The following is a 23,724-nucleotide window of genomic DNA, read 5'->3' on the forward strand; positions in this document are numbered from 1 at the left end:
AAAGCCCTCATAGCGGCAAACTCGTAATTCCTGAAAACGACCATCTGGTTTACGCCCGCTGTTGATTGACCAAAGGGAACGCAACACTGGATTACTCAGACTCCAAACGCTACACTGCCCAATGTATGGGTAGCACAACAGCCTAGACGACTCAGCAATGCCACAAGAATGGACTCCATGGACAGGCCAATTTTCCCACGTATGACCAAAAACCAACCTGGCAACTCTTGGATGGGACTGCACTGTCCCAGGCACCGCAACCGTACTTGATTTGACCATGACATCTGCAGCTTTGCTGCCAGCACCATTCTGGCGATCCGTACTGACTCACTTGTTTGGTACCTTTATTCCTTCCCTGGATGGAAGGGGACTGGCTTCTGTTTCCTCCCCTCCTGCCTGCCCTCTTTTTCCTCTGGTGGGACATGTCCTCGCTGATCTGTCTGGGGTTGCCTTCTCTATAGCCTCCATATTTCTGTCTATCTCCCTTCACTCTAACTAAAACGACAGCATATGCCCCCTAAATTAGTAGCGTCAAAATTCCAACCTCACTCTCATTAAACCATTTTGGCCTAATCAAATTCTAGCTCTTATGGGGAGTAGGCATTGGTTCATTTTTTTTTTTTTTTACAATAGGCCTTTGGTGGCAGGGCCTGCCAGAGTATGAATTGTAATCTACTAGGTACCCGACCTGCCTCCTCATTGCAAGTGTGGGCAACAGTGGGTCCCATTAGGGCCCAACGGCTAAATGGTCAGAAGATACAATGCATCACGACGTTACACAACAGAACAATACCCATATACTTCTTAAATCTCTGGCCTTCACAGAGTACTGTGTTTCACAAACAATGCATACAACTTGGAAATGTGGGAAACCCCTGGTGCTGCTGTTAGACCCTAAATACTTATCTGTTTTCAAGGTTTTTACTAGGTATTGACTTCGTTTTTTTGCCTCTATAATAAAGCATTCAGATTGATTTATGTGTGAACAGTTATGCTGTTAAATTGGTGAGTGTAATGCAGTTTTCAGACTTTGCCCAATAAGGGCACCTTGGTAAATATAATAATATCATATTGTGCAATTAAATATCATATAACATTATATTCATAACTCCCCCCCCCCCTTTTCTGAGCACCCTTTTTAACAAGATTGGAGCACCCTAAAGTGCCATTGTACTTCGTTTGGGAATAACTGATCTGTTGATTGAATTCTTAATGTTCTTAACAATTCAGAGCATTTGCTTTATTCTGCCTTATGACATTATAAAGCAAAATCGGATATTTGTTTATTTAAAATGTAAAATACTTTAATTCTGTGAACTGTATTATATTTATTTTAATTATGAATTTTTAAAGTTTTTTTTTTTTTTTTTTAATAAATATTTTCCTGAAATAAATGAATAAATTCTTATTTAATTTATCAAATTTTTGTAATCAAATTAAATGTATTGTTAAATCCATTTCTGATCCATGCAATTTACTTGCTATGTTACTTATACAGAATTTTATTTAAACACTTGATAAAATTACTGTAGTCTCTTTTACAATTTTGTAATGAAGATTTAATTAAATGAAATTCAAATAGATTGATTTTAATGCTTTACTGTCCATTACCTGTTTTTGTTAGCACAGATTTAGCAAATTGGTGTTGAGGAATAGGTCAAAAGTAGCCTTTCAAAGTGATCTACCATAAGGCAGTGACATTACACAACAGATATAGGCAATACAATCTTTTATACAACCGAGGGACTAAAGTTTAGTGTGCCTGTGGGCAGAGCTGTAACATATCTCCCTTATATAACCAAAAAATAAAGTAATTATTAACGAACAAATAAAATAATTTTTAGAGTACCATTCTGTTATTTCTTAGTCCATCTGTCACATCTTTGAGCTATGTGTCCTGCCCAAGACCATTTCAGTTTAGTTTTAATAAGAATTCCCTTTATTTGTGTTTGCTGCCTAATCCATGTTTTTCTCTTCTTATCTAACAGCCTGATTCCTAATGTAATTCGTTCCATTCTTCGCTGTGTAGTTTTCAGTTTCTCTTCCATTCTTTTGGTGAGTGCCCCAGTTTCACTTTCATAAGTCATGGTGCTTTTCATAAGGCATTGGTTCATTATTTTACAATTTCAGACAAATTGGGATATAGCTCCTCATTATGTGACTATATTTCCTGAATGATATCCATTCGAAATTTATTCTTCTCTTGACTTCCAGCCATTTACCATTATCATAGCTAATGACTTGTCCCAGATAAGTATATGAATCCACCTTTACAATTACTGCTCCTTCAATGATTGTATCCCTTTCTGTGGCATACTTTTTCATCATTGCTTTTGTTTTAGCCATATTCATCTTTAGTCCAAAGTACTTACTAACTCTGCATAACTGATTAAGAATTTTTCTGTAATTCATTGGGATCAGGGCTTATGATTACAATGTCATCTGCAAATTGTAAATGATTTAGATACTCTCCATTCACATTGACTCCTTTTTGCGACCAGTCCAATCTTCTGAAAGCTTCAAGGGCAGCAGTAAACAACTTTGGAGATATCGTGTCTTCTTGTCGAACTCCTTCCTCAATTTTAAATTTGCTACTGTCTTTGTCAAGTCTAATAAAGGAGGTAATGTTCTGGTATATTTTCTTTAAAATCATAATATATGGGATGTCCATGCCTTGTCTTTCCAGTGCCCGAAACATTGCCTTATGCTGTATGGAGTCAAATGCCTTCTCGTAATCCACAAATGCCAGGCAGAATAATGGTGTTTTATATTCATTTGCATTCTCCATTAGCTGTGATATTATGTGAAGGTGATCCATAGTTGAGAATTCTGTCCTAAAGCCAGCTTGCTCTTTTGGTTGGTACTGCAAGCCTATACCTAGTATGGGCTTGGTTTGTTCTATTAGCATTAGTAGGAGCATATGATGCAAGAAAGAAAGCTTATAAAGCATCAAAAAAAAAAAAAAAAACCCATTTTTACCTATCCATTCATAGCTATCAGCTTCCACAATGACAGACAGAAGTTTGTTCCAGCAATCAATCACTCCCTGGCTAAAGGCAAATTTCTGCACATCTATTCTGCAACCGTCTTTGAATGGTTTGAGCAAACTCAAACCATTCAAAGCCTTATACACCTCAATCAAATCATCTCGCAGGTGCCTAGTCTCTTACTGCAATTTGAAGAACTGAAGCCTTACTTGGTAAGGGCACTCCATTTTCCCCCCTCACCAATCTTGTTGCCCTTCTGTACTTGTTCTAGCTGCTTTACATCCTTCCTAAAATGAAGTCTCTAGACCGGTATGCAGTGCTCAAGGTGCGGCCTGACCATTGCCTTATACAAAGGAATAAATGTCTGTTATAGATTTATCTAAGCAAATCCTTGTACTTAATATCTTAAATTTGGGAATGAGCAGTTACAAATATAAAATCATTGCAGATTTTAAGAATACCGGTAACCCTCGTATAACACGGTTATTAGGTTCCTGTAAAATGTTGTGTTATGCAAAACTGTGTTATACAGGACTAAGAAAAAGTACAAAAGGGGATTATGTTCCAAAAGCTAACAAAAATACACCATTCTAGATTTCTTGTATCTTCTGCTCTCTTTAAAAGAATCGTTAATCTGGGTTTGTTTGCTTTTGCTTGATAAATCTTTGAATTTCATCGTATGGAACTAAGCATTTTTGAAGCTCCCTTTTGAACTCTGGGCTCCTTTCATTCAAAAATCTGTGTTCAATAAATAAGATTCTAATTGCTCGGCTAACTTTATGCCTTCCCCTATGCTTTTTAGTGTAAAATTTGGAAGTTTAGAATTTTAATCTGCGATATCATCATCAGATATTTGATTTTACCTCCTATGCAATGTGCACCAGATCTGCTACGCCGGCTTTTTTTTTTCTACCAGTAATTCTTGAAACTTCTTCAGCAATCAAATCTTATTTTTTTAGGAGCATCGGCGACTAAGGCCATGTTACTCTGTCTATATTGTCTATAAATTGCATGTGTCCTGAGATCGAAAAACCTGAGTTTCCGGGAAAAAAACCATGCTACCCGAGCCCAATTAACTCAGCTACGTTGTGAAAAAGACCCATAAAAATTCCTCCCTTCATTGATGGGATTCGAACTCTGGTATTTTCCAGCCAGTGGGGAGGAGGGCGATTCTATCAACTGTGCTTCAGTAGTCATATCATCACAAGGGCTTCAGTAGTCATCATCAAAACCTTCCCCTTTTCTGTTTTCTGCCCGTTCAACCATATTTCCTGAATAAACTGACTCTGGCCATGCATTTTTCCACACGCATTTAATGTTGACGGTCTTACTTCTTTCAGCGATAAAGCTAAGATTCTGATACAGTCCACAATTGAGAAATGTTTCCATGCGTCCATTACTTCAATAGATTCTGAATCAATTTTTCCAAAATCTATTTTAGATTTGTCCACAAGTACAAATTCAATAACACAAAATGTAACATGGGATTTCCCAACAAAATAAAATACGGGGATTTTTCTCTCTTTTTTTTTTTTTTTTTATATATATTAGTGAGTCAACAGTGGTAATTCAAAAAGAGTGGAAACATTGAAAAATTATATCCAACATGTAGCAGGGTTTTCCCCCACACAAAAGCTCAAAAATACCCTGTTATGCGAGGTTTACTGAAATTCTCTGTTGTGTTGAGGATTGCTGAAATTTATCAATCATGTTAGAGTGAAACAGTGTTGTGGAAGTACTATGTTATACGGGGGGTTGCCTGTATTTAAAAAAAATTCTGTGTCTTCAGGTAAATATTGTCTTTTTGTTTTAAAGTTTTTAAAATAATTTAATTTTTTTTTTCTCTCTTCATTTTGAAGTATCTTCCACACCATTTTGTGTGCGCTTGGTTTCAGCTTCTTTACAAATGTTCAAAAACTCAGTGGCTCTTACCCCCCCCCAACTAATTCTTATTTTTATTGATCTGCTGTATCTTCCTGAATGAGTAGTTTAGCTTTCATATCATGCTTGATTATTTGTTTTTAAACTGGTTATTTAACATTAGATAATGGAATTTGAATAAAAGAATTTTTTGTTGTCTAATTGTTTTTTGTAATCATTTTAATTAATCTAAGTTTTTCATGTTATTAATTTCACTGTTTAATCTTCTCCAGGAATATTCCTCAGGCTTGTATTTCTCTGAAAGGTGGAAAATGGGACAGAAAATCATTCATGGGCCATGAACTGCAAGGAAAAACTCTAGCTATTGTAGGCTTAGGCAGAATTGGTAGAGAAGTAGCATACAGGATGAAAGCCTTTGGAATGACGGTATTGCAAATATTTTAAATGTGTTGTATTTATGAATCTTTTGGAAAGGAGAATAATCATTATTGCAACATTATTACAGTTGATTAAATGTAATGTAATATCTTGATAACTGTTTTCTCTGCTTGTACATGTATGCACTGCAAAAAAAATTTGCTCCAGCTGTAGCACTGATCGAAACAGACTGCCTTTTTTGTTTCCCTCCACCAGATTTAGCAAGTGGGGTCAAAAAATGACCCCACCTTGCTGAATTTGGCTGTTTAAATTTTAGCAGTTTATGGTCACTTGTTTTAAATTTGTGGTGGTGTAGTTTTTATCATTCTGATTATGTGGGCATATTTAATTTTCCCATTGGATGAGTAATTCAAAAGTTTTTTTTAAAATTCTTGAATCAGCTTTCAACCTTTGTCTGCGTGTCATTTCTTGCAAAGTTATAAAGGTATACATAACTTACCATAAATAGTATTATATTTTTCTACAAATGGTATGGTATTATTTGTAATGTGTTAACTTTTTCCTATTGCAGTTCAGAAATTATGATAATATTTCATATATATGACACAATATAACTCTAGTTTTTGTATAGCATCAGTGGTTTGCCCAGAAATGAAAGAGAAGCAAGCTAAAATAAACCTTGCAACAACTGATGAAATGCAAGAAATAAAATTTTATTAAAATACACTATGATGAAAGCTGTTATAGGATAAAAGCTAAAATATATGAATAGAAATAAAAATGATAAAAATATACAGATAAATTTTATCTGTACATTCTAATTACTTTTATTTCTATTCACAGATTTTAACTTTTATCCTTTAAAATAAATCGTGCAATAACTGACAAAATGTAAAATAAGCTTTATTAAAATATACTTATAAAATGTAGTATATAACGAGAAATTTTATCCTCTAAAATCTCTTGTTATACTATATTTTATAAGTATATTTTAATAAAGTTTTTTTTTTTTTTTTTTATATATTTTGTCTGTTATTGCAAAATTTATTTTAGAATACTATATCAAATTTATCAACAATGTTTACTTTTTGTATAGAATAGATTATTAATCTTTGGCACAAGCAAAGAACAGGCTAAAAAATCAAAAAGTAGAAACTCTCCTTTAGTTAAGAAAAAGAATTTCCTTAAAAATATACATTTGAATGTTTTTTTTGTCTTTTGCTGTCAGTGTGAACTTAAACCTATCCTACCTTCTTTGGTATGTCTTCTCAATTGACTGCATGTTCTGGTTGAATATTTTCCCATGCACTAACATTGTCCAGATTTAGTCTGAAAAAATCTAGCTGTGAGTGCAAGTAATGGAACTTGATTGACATATTTTGTATGCCAATGAATCTGACAGCACTTCACTCAGCATCAGCCATTTTATTTTCTACTTCTTGTGAGGACAACATCTGTTTTTTGTGGACCAGTAAATATGCCACCTTTCATTTTTGCATTAGACAGTTTTGGAAACATGGATTGTATATGCTTGTAGATGTCACCTTGAGGATCCAGTGCTCTAACAAATTGTTTGACCAACTTGAAGACTTTGTTTTTTGACCCAAGGATTTGTTTATTATGTTTGTGTCACGCTGCAGCTCAATTATGGTAGACTGTTCTCTTCTCCTGTAATGCTGTTCTTCTGTCCCAGAGGCAGAGAAAATAAGTTCCCTTGAAACACAGAAGGAATCTCAGCATCTTGAAGTCCATTCCCCCACTAGACATCCCATTCATATACTGGATACCAGATCTTCTCTAACACATGCTTCACATTTCTGTATCTTCTTTAATATGAATAGTGTGCAATGGGAATCAATGGATATTTATTCCCATTGTGAAGCAACATGCCTTTCAGTTTTTTTCTTAAAACTGTCCATGAAATGATTCTGTGGATTATGACTAATACTAGTTTCTTTTATGAAGACCAATCAAATAAAAACATTAGCAAATTTCTACAGAAGTGTACAGATATGTATAATAGACATCTCTTTTTTCCATATGAAAGTCTTGCAGCTGGGATTCAGTAGATTTATTTTAAATAGGATATGAGGAACTCTGCATTGGATTTGGTTAGCCCTAATCCCTCACTAAATAATAAAATTCTTGCTGATTAGGAAAATGTCATGCTTTCTTGAATAGGCTTCTGAGATGCAGTCCCAGTTGCATTGTTCATCAGGTTCATTATCCAGTTAAGGCTCTTCTCTGGAAGGTGGATTGGGAATTGGCAGATTCTTCACTGTGGTACCAGAGCAATAGAGGATGGTATGTTGGGATACAGTGCAGTTTTTTGATCTTCAGACTTTTCAAAAAAACTGATTCGCCATGCAAAGGTAGTCATCATGATGATTTGTGGGCTCCTTTTATATTTGAGTATAGCAGAAAGATACACTTAAGACTACCACTGAATTATCCCTCTACGCATTCTTCACAGAGTTATTAGGCACCCACAACTTGTCTTGATCACCCATAGGCATTCCAATAATATTTTTCATATGCACAACATCATTGGTGTCACCAATGATGCTTTGCATCACCTGCTTCACACCTTTTTATAATATCCATAAACATAGCAAAATGTGTCTGGAGATAACTTGCACCATCATTTCATCCTAGAGAAAAACTGATGGCACCGTTGGATTTGGCACACAAAATACATAAGAAACAGTAAAATATACACAGACTTTTTTGTTACACAGTAATCAGTAGTTTTCAGTCACACCCCTGTGTTTATAATAATAGTTTAGATTATTTTGAAAAGTGTTTTTGTGTTATAAATAGCATTTTTATTGAGTATATCTAAGCAAAGTATAGTATATTGCAGTAGTTGTAAATTTAGTTTAAATTTTCTAGTTATAAATGGGGGAGAATAATTTTCAGCAGTTCCTATTGCTTTCACTAATCAACAAATTCTGTTACTTAGTCAGTCATTTGTCAATGACTCTCGAACTGTACAGTTTCTGATTGCTGCTGTCAGTTTAAAGAACAAACGCCTAACAAAAAAAATGCTGTTGCTTTCTTTGATCAGGAAGTTTTTGCTATGTGTATGCACCTCAGGGGCAGATTAATTAGAATTCTATTTGGAAGTTTTGAGACCTTTTTGTGACCAGAAAAGTGGGACTCAGACCCTTTAATGTTTCACCATAACACATTGACTGCACTTGGCCAAGCTGTCCTTAGGAGCTGCAGCCCTTGAGGGGTTTGGTCAAATATACTAAGAAATGACTGAAACTATGGTCTTAGTTTATTGCTGAATTAACCTGTTCTATGCATCATTGATTACTTTCAGTGAGTTTCTGAAGAAACCTTCCCTGGAGTATTGATATGGTAGAACTTTCTCTACCAAAGGTCATTGAAGACAACCCAGATTACCAGTTCACATACTAACAAGATGGCATACTCTCATAGATATGAACTTTACTGTTGAATTTTTCCTCTTAGGGGATCAGGTTTATCAGCTGCCATTACCAACAAATTTACACATTGAACAGCTGAATTGAGTTTTTATTGATGATATAATATCTGTTAATGGGTATGTCAGGATATTGACTTTTGTTTGTTGGAGCATATAGTGCATGATTAGTGATAGTCACATTGAGATGGATGTTATAGTCACTAATGGCTACAGCTTTTTATTTAATGTTTAGTATGTTTTTTAAGTTCAAAATATGGAAGTTATAGGCTTAAAATTATGAAGCTACTTTTGAGTTATCCTGGTAAACAAATGGTATTTCTGAAAAATGTAAAAATAAAATATTTTTATATCCATTTTTGTATGGTAGGACTGGCAAGCTAAAACCTTAAAAAAAAAAAATATAGATTTTTCTTTATTTCTGAGGACTGCAATAGTTGTGGTAGATTGTAGTTTCAAGACAAAATGTATTGGATTTGAATAAATATAAAGCATATTTGGTACTTAAGGAAAAACTGTTTGAGATTAATTATTGATATCAAATATTTTTTATTTAAATTAGACTATTGGATTTGATCCTTTGGTTCCTGCAGAAGAAAGCAAGAAATTTGGTGTAGAGAGTTTTGAACTAGATCAGTTATGGCCTCAAGCTGATTACATTACAGTTCACACACCATTAATTCGTCAGACCAAAAGTATGTATCTTTTATTTTTAATTTAAATCTGGATTTATTGTATACAAAGTAGTATTCTTTGATTTTTTTTTTTTTTTTTTTGTTTTTATTAAGTAAATTTTAGGGAATAAGTTTCTCCTGAGCATCTTGGCTTTCTAATTTGTATTATTCAATCCAGTAAGATTCCATTATTAACATTGGATTCTAAAACTTGTGAATTTACCAAACCTAATTTTGAGGAGAAAAACTTAGATATGTGAAAAAAGCACAGAACGAATTTCCTATAAGTTACCGGTAATTGTTTGGAGATTTGGGAGGGGGGAAATTTGTTAATAACCAAAGAACTTTACAATGACTTGAAATCAGTAAACAATTGTTACACGATACTGTATGTGTGTGCGTGCATGCATTTCTTAATTTGATGCCTGCATGCTATATTAATAGCTAATTTTGGTATTTGTCCTGTATATAAGTTACTTATCTAAAGTGTTACCCATGTGCATTTTCTGTTAACTTGCACACATTATGGCCTGTTGAAGAGGTGTTTCACAAACTTATAGTTTAAACTGTTTGATTATATTCCAACACTGGCATTTACTATTGTGTTGGTTTTTTTTTTTTTTTTTTTTTGTTATTTCACTTTTCTGCTGTTCCATATATGTGAACTTCTAATTTAAATTACTGTAGTCAGTGTATAGAAAAATGCACATCTAATAGTCTTCAATTTTTAAAACACCATGTTTAGTTCAGTAATTCTATGGCCAAGTCTGCATTACCTTTTTTATTTGACTTTTCTGCCTGATTTGGTCAGCATATTAGACAACTTATGTTAAGTTAACTCATTGAAACAATAAACAAAAGCAGTGGATTTCTTTTTAAAATTAGATTGGTATATTATATTTTATAAACATTTGTGCATTCAGTAAGATCTTTTAAATTAACTTTGAACGCCAGAAACTGCCTTTTCTTGGTTAAGACTATTTAGAGATTTTGCACAGTCTAGCTGAAGGATTGGCAGTCTTTCAATTGTGAAGTTCAAGAGTTCACTCCTATGGTGAAACATGGGTGCCAGGTTTATTGTGGTCTAGGAATGGCATCATGTACCATTCTTAGCTCTTAATGATAATGTTCTGTTGCATACTACTTTACAGGTGCTGCTTGTGTTCATTTCATCAATAAATTGCCTGTTTGTAATAGGAGCCTGGTTAAAAATATGGGTTGAAAAAATTAACAGAATAGTTGCATGAGGTTGTGACACATACCGAGGACAGGCATAACCAATTTTGAATATATATATTTTTTGCTGTTTTTTAATTATTGGTTGATAATACTATATGGACTGTGAGAATAGAATATCAGTTTTATAGTACCAGTGGTTATTTAAAATGTATATGAATCCAAGTGGCTGCATTGGAAAGTTTTTTACACCAACAATTGAAATGCTGTGGTATGTATTTTCTGATGCTAACAAGGCAGTTAGGCAGGTTGGAAAACTGCTAGCTTGGAGATGGGGATACACAAATTAAAAGATTAGTTGCAGGCAGAGGTGTTTCTTGCATTGCTTTTATTGGAACATATAGCAGCCTGGAAAGCAAGGTGTCGGGATTTCAAACCCTGCTGTGGGTCACCATGGAATTAGTAAATACACGGGCTGTGTTAGGTTAGCTAAGAGTAGGAACAGGTGCATGTATACTTGCATGTGCACTAATGTGCTTAGTAAATAAATATGATAAACATGTGATTAGTAAATAAATATGACGAATTTTGAAGTACTGATTAAGTCATCAAATGAAGACACTGTATGGATATTGGGGACATGGTGTCACTCAGACATGAGTGATGCAGAATTTGAATATGGAGAGTATGATGTGTATAGAAAGGACAGAGCACAGGAGGGGAAAGGGATTATACTTATTTAAGAAGCACATAGAATCTAAGGCAGCACATCCAGTTGACATGGATGGCCAGAGCAGTGCTGAGTCAGTTTGGTGTGATACAAGCTCTGGGAAAACAAAAATGAGACCAGGAGTGTGTCATATGCCAAATGACTGTGATGAATATAATGAAAAGCTATACAAAGAAACAGAGGGCCAGTAAACATAAATTTCTTATAATGGGAAATTTTTTCAGATATTTACTGGATCTTGTGGGTTGGTCACTCACACAACAGCAAGACAATTTGTAGATTTATTGGATGGCTGTTTTCTACAGCAGCACTTTAGAGGGGTAACAAGAGGAAGCAATACTCTTGATCTGATTTATAAGCAGTGATTCATCATCCATTAAGAACCTGCAGGTAAAAGACCCACTGGGTGGCAGGATATACTTATGTGGAATTTACTTTGACTATTGTTAAGGGTAAAGGAAAGGCTTTTGTAAGGGTGACTGCAGTGGTCTCAGACAGTTTTTATATTCTATACAGTGAGACAATCTTATGATGTTATCAGCAGTAAATTCTAAATGGGAACCATTCAAGGAAGTAATAGTAGAGGCTACTAGGCAAGTTTTCACTTTCATTTAAACTTTCACTTTTGGTGGATTTCACTTTAAAATTAAATTAGATCATAGACAATTTCCCATTTTTTTTTTTTTTTTTTTTTTTTTTTGTGTAGAATTTTGTATGGTGTCTTGCTGTAGTGATTAAGTGAATGGTAATTCATATCATTCTTTCATGCATTGCCTTTGGCACTGGTGACAAAGTAAACACACCAACCTTAGTGTTATTATTAGGACTATAGACATTTCCTTAACATATTCTACAAAACCTTAGATACTGTGAATCCTCTGTGGACCTCTATCTTTCCTTCTGAATTTATTATTATATTTCCTTCATTCAGGTTTTACATTCAATGATTGTCCAAAAATACAGATATAAAGTGCTGATCAATCTTCAAAGCTTTATTTTTCATATTTATCACTTTCAACAAAAGTGATAAAAATTGCAGTTTTGATTCCTTATTCTTGGTGGTGCATGGCAGGGGTCTTTTTTTTTTTTAATAAGAAAAGATTTATGATTATTATTTCAAAGATAATGTCACTAAAATATATTTTTAAATTATTTTTTTAGATTTAATTAATGATGCTGTGTTTGAAAAATGCCGAAAGGGAGTTCGCATTGTTAACTGTGCTAGGGGTGGTATTATTGATGAGGATGCTCTGTTAAGAGCATTGGAAAGTGGTCAGTGTGGAGGAGCAGGTTTAGATGTATATTTGGAGGTAAGAAATAAATTGTAAATTCTGTTTTATAAACATATTTGCTCTTTAAAAAATGAAGTACTTTAATGAAGCAATATAAATAAAACAAAACATTCTGCACTACACCACTCAGTTTTTGCTTTCTATGTTATAATACTTATTTTTAGATTTTTGAGCATGGCTCAAATGTTTCTTAATGTGCCTGTTTTTTTTTGTTTTTTTGTTTTTTTTAAACCTTAGTGTTTTCTTGATGATACTGATGTTTGAGTCCCTAAAGATGATCAGTAAAAAATTTAATGGCAGAATTATTTCATATATGATACTTACCTAAATGAAATAAGTTTTATATAGGAAAAGGGTTCACTTTTCTAACTTTCACTTTGAAGTTGGACATGAAAAGAAATCAAGCTTACAGACCTGTAAGCTTGACTTCTGTTCCTGGGAAAATAATGGAGTCAGTGGTTCAAGAAGTAATACAGACCATCTGGACAAGAAAGTTATACAACAATCATAGCATGAATTTGTTAAGGGACAATCTTGTCTGACCAATCTGATTAGATACTATGATGTGTCAACAAAGGAACTGGATGCAAAAAATAATTTTGACGTCATACATAGTTTGGAGAAAAAATTTTGATATCATTCCACATGAAGGACTGCTGTACAGATTGGAACAGTGTGATATTAGGGGCAAGCATCTGTTGTGGATAAAGGAATGGTTGAGTAGAAGAAGATGGTGGTTTTAAAGGTTGTTAATGACAGTAATCAGAGCATGCTACTGCAACAATATATAGAAAAATTAGGCAGATGGGCTGAGAAGAGATAATTGAAGTTTAACATACTCCTAGTGTACATGAAAGTATGCATGCACCTGTTTTTTTTCTCTTAACAAGCGTAATATAGTTCATGTATATGTGTTTGTCCCACGAGAACCCTCAGCTGGTCTTACAATCCCCAACATTTTGCTTTTCAGACTGCTGCATGGCTCAATAAAAGCAATTTCAAAATTCACCTTTGCATGCAGCTGCTTAATTTATTAGTCTATGTATTCTCCCCAAGCCAGCAGTTTCCCAACCCGCCTACCACCTGCCTCGTTAGCATTAACAAATATTTTTGCATTCCTTCTATTTAAGTGTATTCCATATTTGTAAAAACGTCTCTCCTGTTAACATGCACAGACCACAATGAGAAAAATTCTACTGCAATAAGCTTTGCACAGTCTCTCCAGGTCTGAATTGATTTGATAAGACTCATCATGAGTACCCTTCTATTGTGTCTGGGCAGAATTGCAAACATTTTCAGTTTGAATCCTAACTTGTGACTTTTTCTCATCATTAGCATTAGTAGAGGCATATGATGCAAGAAAGCAAGCTTATGCAGCATCAGCCAAAAAAAAAAAAAAAAAACTTCCACTTCACCCCTCCATTCGTTCAAAATACCTGTCCAGCTAAGCCTTAAATTTATTTACTATTTACGCTATCAACTTCCACGACAAGGGATGGAAATCTATTCCACCAACCAACTACCATGGACATTTGAAGTCCAAAGATGGTGCAAGTGTACCACCTTTTGGATATCAAAGTAATTTATTGAAACATTAAAACAATACAAGTCCTTTCTCCCGCCAATCACAAAACATTGGTTCAGCTGTACACGTAAATCAGTCAAACTTAACTTAATTAAAATAATGCATTTTTTTTCCAAAATTTGGTGAATAAAAATTTATTCCCACATGCACCACCTTGCAAAATATCTTGCCAGTGCCCATGACTCCAATGCCACCTAACACGACAGTGTGACGGAGGGGAAGCCGGAATGGAAAGAGACAGCAGTGGTTAAAATATCTTTAGCATTAGTAGAGGCATGCGATGCAAGAAAGCAATCTTATGCAGCATCAGCCCAAAAAAAAATCTTCCACTTCACTCCTCCGTTCATTCGAAATACCTGTCCAGCTGAGCCTTAAATTTATTTAGGCTATCAACTTCCACAACAAGGGATGGAAGTTTTGTTCCACCAACCAACTACCCACTGGCTAAAGGCAAATTTCCACACATCTATCCTACAACTGTCTTTCCTCAATTTGAATTTTTGCCCTCTCAGATGATTATTCTGAGCAAGAGGAAGAATCCCATCGGCATTGAGCATGCTCAAACCATTCAAGGCTTTATACACCTCTATCAGATCACCTTGCCGGTGCCTAGTCTCCAGACACTGTAATTTGCAAAACTTAAGCCTTTCTTTGTAAGAGTACCCCTTTGTTCCATTCACTAATCTTGTTGCCCTTCTCTGTACTCGTTCCAGCAGCTCTACATCCTTGAAATGAGGCCTCCAGACCTGTATACAGTACTCAAGGTGTAGCTTGACCATTGCCTTATACAAGGGAATAATCACCTTCTTATCCCTGCTAGAAAAATTCCTGTATATCATTGATAAGACACCATGAGCTACTCTTGCAACCCGTCTGCACTGCTCAGAGAACTTCATATCCTCCTGCACAATTACCCCCAGGTCCTTTTCGTTCTCTACCACTGTCAGTGTAGTACCACAGAGTTGATACGTTACTCTGGGGTTGCTGTTTCCCATATGTAGTACTTTATATTTGTCAATGTTAAACTTCATTTGCCATCTCTCAACCCATCTGCTCAACCTTTCCAGATCCTGTTGCAGCAGCGTAGTGTCCTTGACAACCCTGCCAACCTTTGTATCGTCTGCAGACTTGGACATTAAGCTTGATATAACATCATCAATGTCATTTATAAATACAGAAAACAATAATGGACCCAACACTGAACCCCAAGGGACTCCACTAATAACATTAGTCCACGATGAGCATTTTGTAGTTAAGTGTAGATCTCAGATCTACTCTTAATATTGTTAATAATGTGTAAAACAATGCCAACATTTTTTGTATCCTAAAATGATAGATGCTCTCCAAAGTCATCAACTTTCATCCCTGGCAGACATATTTTGGCTCTATTGCACTTTTTTTTTTTTTTTTTTTTTTTTTCAAAATATATTATCCCTTTCCTGACTGTAATTTATTTAAATATAAAATTTCATGAAAATCCATCATTGGAAGTACAGTAGACTGTCTAAATAACAGCACCCTAAAAAACTGAACATTCGAGCCAACGGTACAGTGAGATCGGTTGTTTAAGTACAGCGCAGATGTTTTTCAGTGCCGAAAAAAGAAAATGGCAAGTCAAGTGATTACTGTATTTGTTTAAGTTCGCCATTTTAAAAGTGAATTCTGTATTAATATGACAGATTATGACTCTGTTTTACATTTATTTTAAATACCCCACTATGGCTCCTAAAGTTAATAAACTTCACACAGAAGAAAAGAACAACATTAAAGCTTAGTGACAATCTTGATATATATTGTGTGTGTTCTCTGGTTGATTTGCCTCTTTTGCTGGATGAAAAGCCCCAGTTTCTGGAGGGGGGGGGGAACTTAGCTATTTATGCCTGAGACAGACTAACTCAGCCACAGAGGGGAAAAAAGCCCATAAAAGTTTGTCATGGACTGGATTCGCATCCAGGCCTTTTCCACCTGGTGTGGGGAAGACAGTGATGCACTGTGCTACTGCGCAGACTAAACTTGATATAATAATAAAAAAAAATTTTAAAAAATGAACGGGGCATAAGCAGGAGTTTAATAGCTGAATTTACATTGGATCGTCAACATGTTTGTTTTTTATGTGCAGTTAATAAAATTGTATTATTAATCTTTCTTATTTAGCCTCATTATTTTTGCATTAAATATATTAAAAATAAACTTTCTAGATAATGGAAAATTGAAATAATGGCACCTTGAATCCCTAAAGGTGTCATTATTCTGAAAGTACATGTATTACATGTGGATAGATGGACTGACATGCTGAAGCTTTGATATGTACTTAACCATTTGCAAACATTCCTTAAAAAGCTTGTATTTTTCATTATCTAGGATAATGAGAAATTTTTGCCAACAGGCCTACTTTTTTTTTTTTTTTTTTTTTTTAAGCTTTAAAACTTTGCACACTGTATTTTAGTGAATGAATTTTTAACAACTCAAGCAAAATTTTCGTGAATTTTTTTGTACTTTATACTACTTCTGTACTTAATGAATTTTTTTCCCTTCAGGAACCTCCAAAGAATATACCTCTTATTCAGCATCCTCATGTTATCTGTACTCCTCATCTTGGTGCCAGCACATCTGAAGCTCAGAGCCGTGTAGCTGAGGAAATTGCAGAACAGTTTGTCGATTTATTACATGGAAAATTTGTGCCTGGTGTAGTAAGTTTTAGATTTGCTAAATCTGTAAAACAGATCAAAGTTGAAAGTATGATTGGATAATTTTGATTGATCATTCTCACACACAGTCATAATGTAAACACTTGTTTATAATATGGCTTTTTGACCTTGTTCCCCTCATAGAATTATAAATGTTTTATTTTGGTATTCTTTCATATCTTAAAATACTAAGAAATAGACTACTATACCATTCTACTGTTACCACATGCATGTTTGTTAAATTAAAATTATACAGGATAACCCAGCAAAAAAAAAGTAAAGTGAAACTGATTAAGGTGGTATTCTAGTATGAGTAATTTAATTTAATTTAAAAAATTTAGAGTAAAAATAAACATTTTAACACACACACACACACACACACACACACACACACACACACACACACACACACACACACACACACACACACACACACACACAGTCCAATAAGGTAAGTTTAATGAGAGTTAACATATTCAGCTTGTCCTCCACTGTTTTCTAAAATTCTATAAAAAAAATTAAGTTGCTAACCATTGCACATAAGTTTTCTTCTGTAATCCAAGAAAGCATGTTCTCAATATTGAGATGCAGTAATCTGCAGTGTAAGGTATAAATCTGATATTATCCTTTAGTAGTACAGTCAGTTCTGCTATAAATTTTGGCAATGCGAATTTTCTCCAATGAGACTGATATATTAGGGAACAATGAGAGTATAATGAGATTTTCGCGTTAGCTCATGCACGATTTTGTCTTAGTAACATCAGGTGAATGCAAAACTCAGCACCAAGCTGAACATAGCGACCTGTGCAGTAATACATACAACTTTACAAAGCTTAAAAAATGTCAAATGTGTGAGAGCTACATTTCCCATTTTACTATAGTTGTATTAGTCGGAAACACACTGTCATTTGCTGTATTCACAAGATATTGTAGGCCAACTCTTGTTTTTAGAAGTTCACATTTTTCAGTTCAAACAGAAATTTCATGAGGTGTGATAGCGTGAGCAGGGGGATACACTTCTGGAGGTCACTACCATAAAACAATTTGCAGTTCCTGGTTTATTGGGCTTTTCTGTTAGTGCAATCTAATTATAAATGGGTAGTAAATTTGATCTTATTGCATCTGCGATAATACCAATGACTGGAATTGTGTGGATTTTTATGTTATTATGGCAAATGTGTTTTCCCCTTAACTAAAATCTTCAATCATATAAAAAACAAATTTGCAGGATCTTCTCTTCACTCCTATTTACTTATTATAATGATGAAGGGAAAGTGCAAGTGGTGGCAGTGCTAGGAAATGAAACAAAACAAAATTGATTTAGAAATGAAAATGATTAAGAAGTAAAAAGCAAGACAAAGTTTATCTATTGCGTGGGAATTAGGACTCTCCACTTCAACAGTGAATACTATTTTAAAAGACCAGGCAAGTATGAAAGAGCATGTTAAAGGATCAACAGCAATCAAAAAACAGTGTTTTGGCACTATATCGAAGATGGAAAAGCTATTAATAATATGAATGGAAAATCAGATTCGGAAGCGAATGCTCCAGAGTCTAATGGCCATTCAAGCAAAAGCAAGAAGTATTTATGAAGATACTGCGGCGTACTTATCAGCTGAAGATGTTGATTTTGGCAACTATGCTCGTGAGTTAAAACTTACTGACGTTATGCCTGTCTCCTCTTTTTTTTTTTTTGTAATTTTATAATTTTTTTGAAATTTTTTAATTGTACACTTTTGTAATTTTTCCTGCATATGAGATAAAAAAAAAAATGAATAAATAATTATATTTACATGTTTGTTGAACATTCTTTTTTGCTTCAATCAAATTCAACCCTTACATAAGTCAGGGAGGGTCTGTATTCAGTTCTCATATAACAAGTGTTTACACTACACAAATTCGATCATACACGATTTATAAATAGGGGGACGATGTTGCAAATAACACAAACGAAATTTGCTTATGCACGATTCGACTTTGCATTTACAAGAAATGGCAGAATCGCCCTAGCTGATATTTACTGCGTTGTTTACTAAGTTGCTACACGTGTGCTGCTTGTTTGTGCATATCAAAAATGCCTCCTCTTTGTTTTGTTCTTTTTATACTGTAATTGTGTTTTATTCCCTAAAAATTAGTAAAATACTTGAAAAAAGTGCAAAAAGAAAGTGTGCTGTTGATGATACTGCAGGTTCAGAGAGGAAAAAGAAAATATTTTCAAAAAATACAAAATTTAAAACTGAGTGGAATGAAAGAATGTATGATATTGTGCGTGCTACAGGCCTAAATGAGGCAACATTGAGAACAATTAGAAAGAATTCAGCAAAAATAAAAGCTACTTTTATAGCAGGAACAACTCAAAGTGTAACAAAATCCATTAGATCAATACAAAGAATTGGAAGAGATAGGATGTGTGTTATCTGTTTGGATAGAAGCTAAGACAAAAATGAGATCAGGAACAAGTTTGCAAACGATAAAAGCATTATCAGTATTTCATTACGTAATAATTGTAATAAAGTATGTAAGTATTTTATTACAATTATTGTGTTTGGTAATGTTTTGGTTATAAAAATGTGTCCAGCCTTGAGTGGTCGGCACAACCCTATTTTTCCCATAAGGCCTGCTTTTATTTATATTGCATGATTTTTGCATTGCACGAGAGCTTCTACTTCTAGGAACACAACTACCATATTATATGATGACTGACTGTACTGAAATGTAATTTTTTGATATGGGGAGTACTTGTATATTCGGTAAGAGATGCACACATATCTTTCACCATTCATTGAATGCTGAGATAATTTGGATAACTCACTTTCCATTTTCTTGTGTTTTTGTTTGATTGATCTTCCAGCCAACCTGTTACTGAAATGTTTGTACCGATTGTCAAACTAATTTTTTTATTAGTTTGAATTGTCAAACTAATAGAGCAAACTTATCTGCGAAAAGATCTAAACCTCGCAAGCACTTCCTAATCAATTTCACAAATATACGTGGTCTGAATTCTAATCTCAACGATGTCCATTTCCACTTGCAGTCCGCCAAACCCAATGTACTTTTTCTGACAGAATCTCAGTTATCTGTTGATTCAACTACTGCTCATCTCAGATGCCCAAATTATTCGCTGTATGATTCCTTTCGCCTCGAAGGTGGTACTTGTGCATATGTCCATTCTCATATTCCCCGTCAGAGACTTGGAAATTTGGAATCTCCTCTCTTTGATCTTCTCTGGCTTAAAATCTCTCTACCTCACTGTGTCAAATTCATCTGTTGTCTCTACCGTTCTCCCAACTCCACTAATCACTTGGAGCTCTTTGACTTCCTCTCTTTGCAACTTGACTTTCTCCAGTCCAACTTTCTTAACAGTGAGGTAATTTTCCTTGGTGATTTTAATGTTCATAACTCCAGCTGGCTTCCGTTTTCTAGTCACGCCTATCCAGCTGGTCGAGATGCTGAGGCTTTTGCAATTACTAATGACCTTGCACAGATTGTTCATTTACCTACAAGAATACCGGACATCCTAATGATACAGCCAATACGCTTGATCTTTTTCTCACAAACAACCCTTCTAAGTACACGGTCGAAGTGAGAGGTGCTTTAGGCACTTCAGATCACAACTTGGTGATTGTCTCTTCTCCAATGGAATCTTTATCTCATGGCTATTCCCAACCTCTTGTTGTTTGGCATTACAAGAATGCAAAATGGGATAACCTGCGAGACTTCTTTGCTTCTTTTCCTTGGTCGGATTACTGTTTCAAAACTTCTGATGTCAACATTTGCTCAGATCGTGTCAGTGAAATTATTCTTGCAGGAATGGAATCCTTTATCCCAAACTCCACTTTAAAATCTCGTCCTTTAAATAAACCTTGGTTTTCCAATAAATGTGCTAAGGCTGTTCAAGAGAAGAATGTTGCATATAGTAATTGGCTTGTTTTTAATTCTCCAGTTTCATTTTCTGCCTTCACCAAAGCTCGCAACAATTGTAAAGCAGTTATTAATCAGTCCAAACTAGAGTTTGAACAGGCTAAGAGTAGAAAACTTGCTTCTTGCCCTAATCTTGACCAGGTAGCCAAGCATTCTAGTCTCTTTCCAAAGCTATTGGCCGCAACTTTTGCCCATCTCTGCTCCCACCTCTGTCCAAACCAGATGGTTCTGCTGTCATTATCAGCCAAGGATAAAGCTGACCTGCTAGCATCTGTATTAATGATCTTGGTAAAACACCTCCCACCATTCCCAACATGCTCCATTCAATGCCTCCTGTAGTCTACCATCAAAAGGATGTCAGAAGGATTTTGACGAATCTTGATGCTAAGAAAGCTCGAGGTTTCGATGGTATTTCTCTACTTGTTCTCAAAACCTGTGCTGAATGTATTCCTATTCTTTGCCGCCTTTTTTCACTTTCTTATTCCAAAGAGGTTTTTCCTTCTGCTTGGAAATTTGCTCATATCCAGCCAGTTCCTAAAAAGGGTGACAAATCCCTCCCATTCAATTATCGTCCCATTGCAATTACTTCTACTCTTTCTAAAGTAATGGAGAAATCAATTAACCACCAACTCTTAAACTACCTAGAAACCTTCCGTCTGATCAACGATCGCCAGTATGGATTCCGTCAGTGTCGATCCACTGGTGATATTCTGGCTTATGTTACCCATTTATGGACTAATTCAATGGAAAGGTTCAGTAAAACACAAGTAGTTGCTCTTGACATCTCAAAGGCCTTCGATCGTGTTTGGCATAAAGGTCTTCTAAACAAGCTTCCATCTTATAGTTTGCCAACTGTTTTTAGTAATTGGTTATCCAGTTTTCTCTCTGATCGCTCACTGAGGGTGATGGTAGATGGCTCCTCCATTAATTCTTTCTAACTTCTCCATTAATGCCGGTGTCCCCCAAGGTTCAGTTATTTCCCCCACTCTTTTCCTCTTGTATATTAATGACCTTCTTCCATTGACTGGAAATTCTATCCATAGTTTTGCTGATGATCGCACATTGCATTCCACTTTCCATTTTGAGAAACCTTGTCCTGCTCAATCAGCTTCAACTTCTCGAAAATCTGCTACCAATTCCTTAAATGCTGATCTTCAGGTAATTCTCCAGTGGGGCAAAGACAACTTAGTTGATTTCAACCCTTCTAAAACTCAGTCTCGCAAAAAGGATTCTTCTGCTCCTATGCTTATCTTTAGTGACACTCCGATTTCTAGGCAAAATGATATACAGTGAAACTTCTAATGGACACCTCTCGTTAACGGACATCTCTCTACAATGGACATTTTCAAATTCCCCAACTCACCTCCATTGGTTTTAACGTGTTTGCAGCTTCTGTCTAGCGGACATTCTCTGTAACGGACACGGACAGGCAATCTGCACTGTTTCGTTTAGATTAGCACTTAATTTGATCTCCTCATAACGGACAGCGGGCGAGCTCACGGCCCTTTTTCTAGGAACTTTTCTTCCACGTATTGCCTCAATCGTGTGTTTATTTTCTATTTCCGATTCTCTGAATTTTATCAAGGTTTACGTTGCGGTTCTAAACCCTTTTTCAAGAATTTTAAGGCAAGTGTAAAACTTCTGATGAATTTGGTGTGTGCAGGGGGGAGGGATATGGTCGGCCTTTCGTCTTTTCAGTTTTCAGTTTTGTTCAGTGTCGTGTGAAGTGCACAATGTCTTCTCGTAAACATTTAACTTTAAAAGATAAAGTCGAACTCATTAATGCGTATGATCGGCAAAAAAATAGTGTTCGCACTCTCACTGCAAAATTCAAAATCGGGAAGACGCAGATAAGCGACATCCAAAAGAAAATGAACTGCTCAAACAATTTTGGCAACACGGAAATGATCAGGTTCAAAAATCATTCCCGAAAATTGTTGGACTTCAAATTTGTTGCGCACATGCTAAAAAAATTCCCATTAATGGGCCTATTATTAGGGAAAAGGCTTTGGGGGTTGCAAAATCTATGGGAGTAAATGAGTTCAAAGCTTCTGTGGGATGGCTAGACAAGGTCAAAACTCGGCATAAAATTTCTTGGAAAACCGTAAGTAGTGAAGGTGAATCTGTTTGATACTGGGGTTGTAACAGAGTGGACCGTCAAATTGGAAGATTTATGTCGTGATTTTGAAGCTAAGGATATTTACAACTGTGACGAAACAGGGTTGTTTTTTTTAAAGCTCTTCCTGAAAAAACTGAGTCTTAAAAACGAAAAGTGCCAGGGCGGAAAAATTTCTAAGGAACGCTTGACTGTACTATTGTGTACAAATATGCTGGGAGACTTTGAACAACCTCTTGTTATAGGAAAACCACAAAATCCTCGTTGTTTCAACGGCATAAAGTTGAATGTTGACTGGAAGTCTAATAAAAAAGCGTGGATGACACGAGATATCATGAGCGAATGGATAAGTCACTTTAACCAAAACATGATTCGTCAAAACAGAGAAATTATTCTTTTCATGGATAATGTTGCATCTCACCCGCACATTGAATTGTCCAACATTTCAAATAATTTTTCTGCCACCAAACACATCTGCAGAGTGTCAGCCCTTGGATCAAGGGATAATAAAAAATTTTAAACTTCACTACAGAAAACGTGTTTTAAGACATCTCATTGCAAACATGAACGATGTAACATGTGCAAGTGACCTTGCAAAGAAAATAATCATCATAGATGCGATTCAGTGGATTTCCTGTTCAGTAAACGCAATTAGAAAACAAACTGTCGTGAACTGTTTTGTAAAGTCTGGCTTCTCAAACGCAAAAATTGAAGTTGTGAGCAGCAATGTGGAGCACCAAGAAGAACAAGAACTTCAACATCTATCGATAATGTACGATACTTCTGCTGCAAGTGATCCTGGCTACAAAGATATAGACTCAAACCTCACTACAGAAGATGGTGCTC

The 23,724-nt window shown here is 35.2% G+C and overlaps 1 protein-coding gene across 1 annotated transcript in view; it reads left to right on the forward strand.

The window, feature by feature from the left end:
- Positions 1-23,724, forward strand: part of LOC150079481 (D-3-phosphoglycerate dehydrogenase) — a 120,835-nt gene that overhangs the window by 57,113 nt on the left and 39,998 nt on the right. Inside the window, exons 4-7 of the mRNA XM_090383731.1 lie at positions 5,141-5,294; positions 9,260-9,392; positions 12,439-12,587; positions 16,692-16,844. Of these exons, the coding sequence (XP_090239857.1) occupies positions 5,141-5,294; positions 9,260-9,392; positions 12,439-12,587; positions 16,692-16,844 (589 nt within the window). The remainder of the gene's footprint in view (positions 1-5,140; positions 5,295-9,259; positions 9,393-12,438; positions 12,588-16,691; positions 16,845-23,724) is intronic.

The sequence above is a fragment of the Mastigoproctus giganteus genome, chromosome 10 (genome assembly GCF_048544385.1).
Source record: "Mastigoproctus giganteus isolate SK-2022 chromosome 10, ASM4854438v1, whole genome shotgun sequence".
NCBI lineage: Eukaryota > Metazoa > Arthropoda > Arachnida > Uropygi > Thelyphonidae > Mastigoproctus > Mastigoproctus giganteus.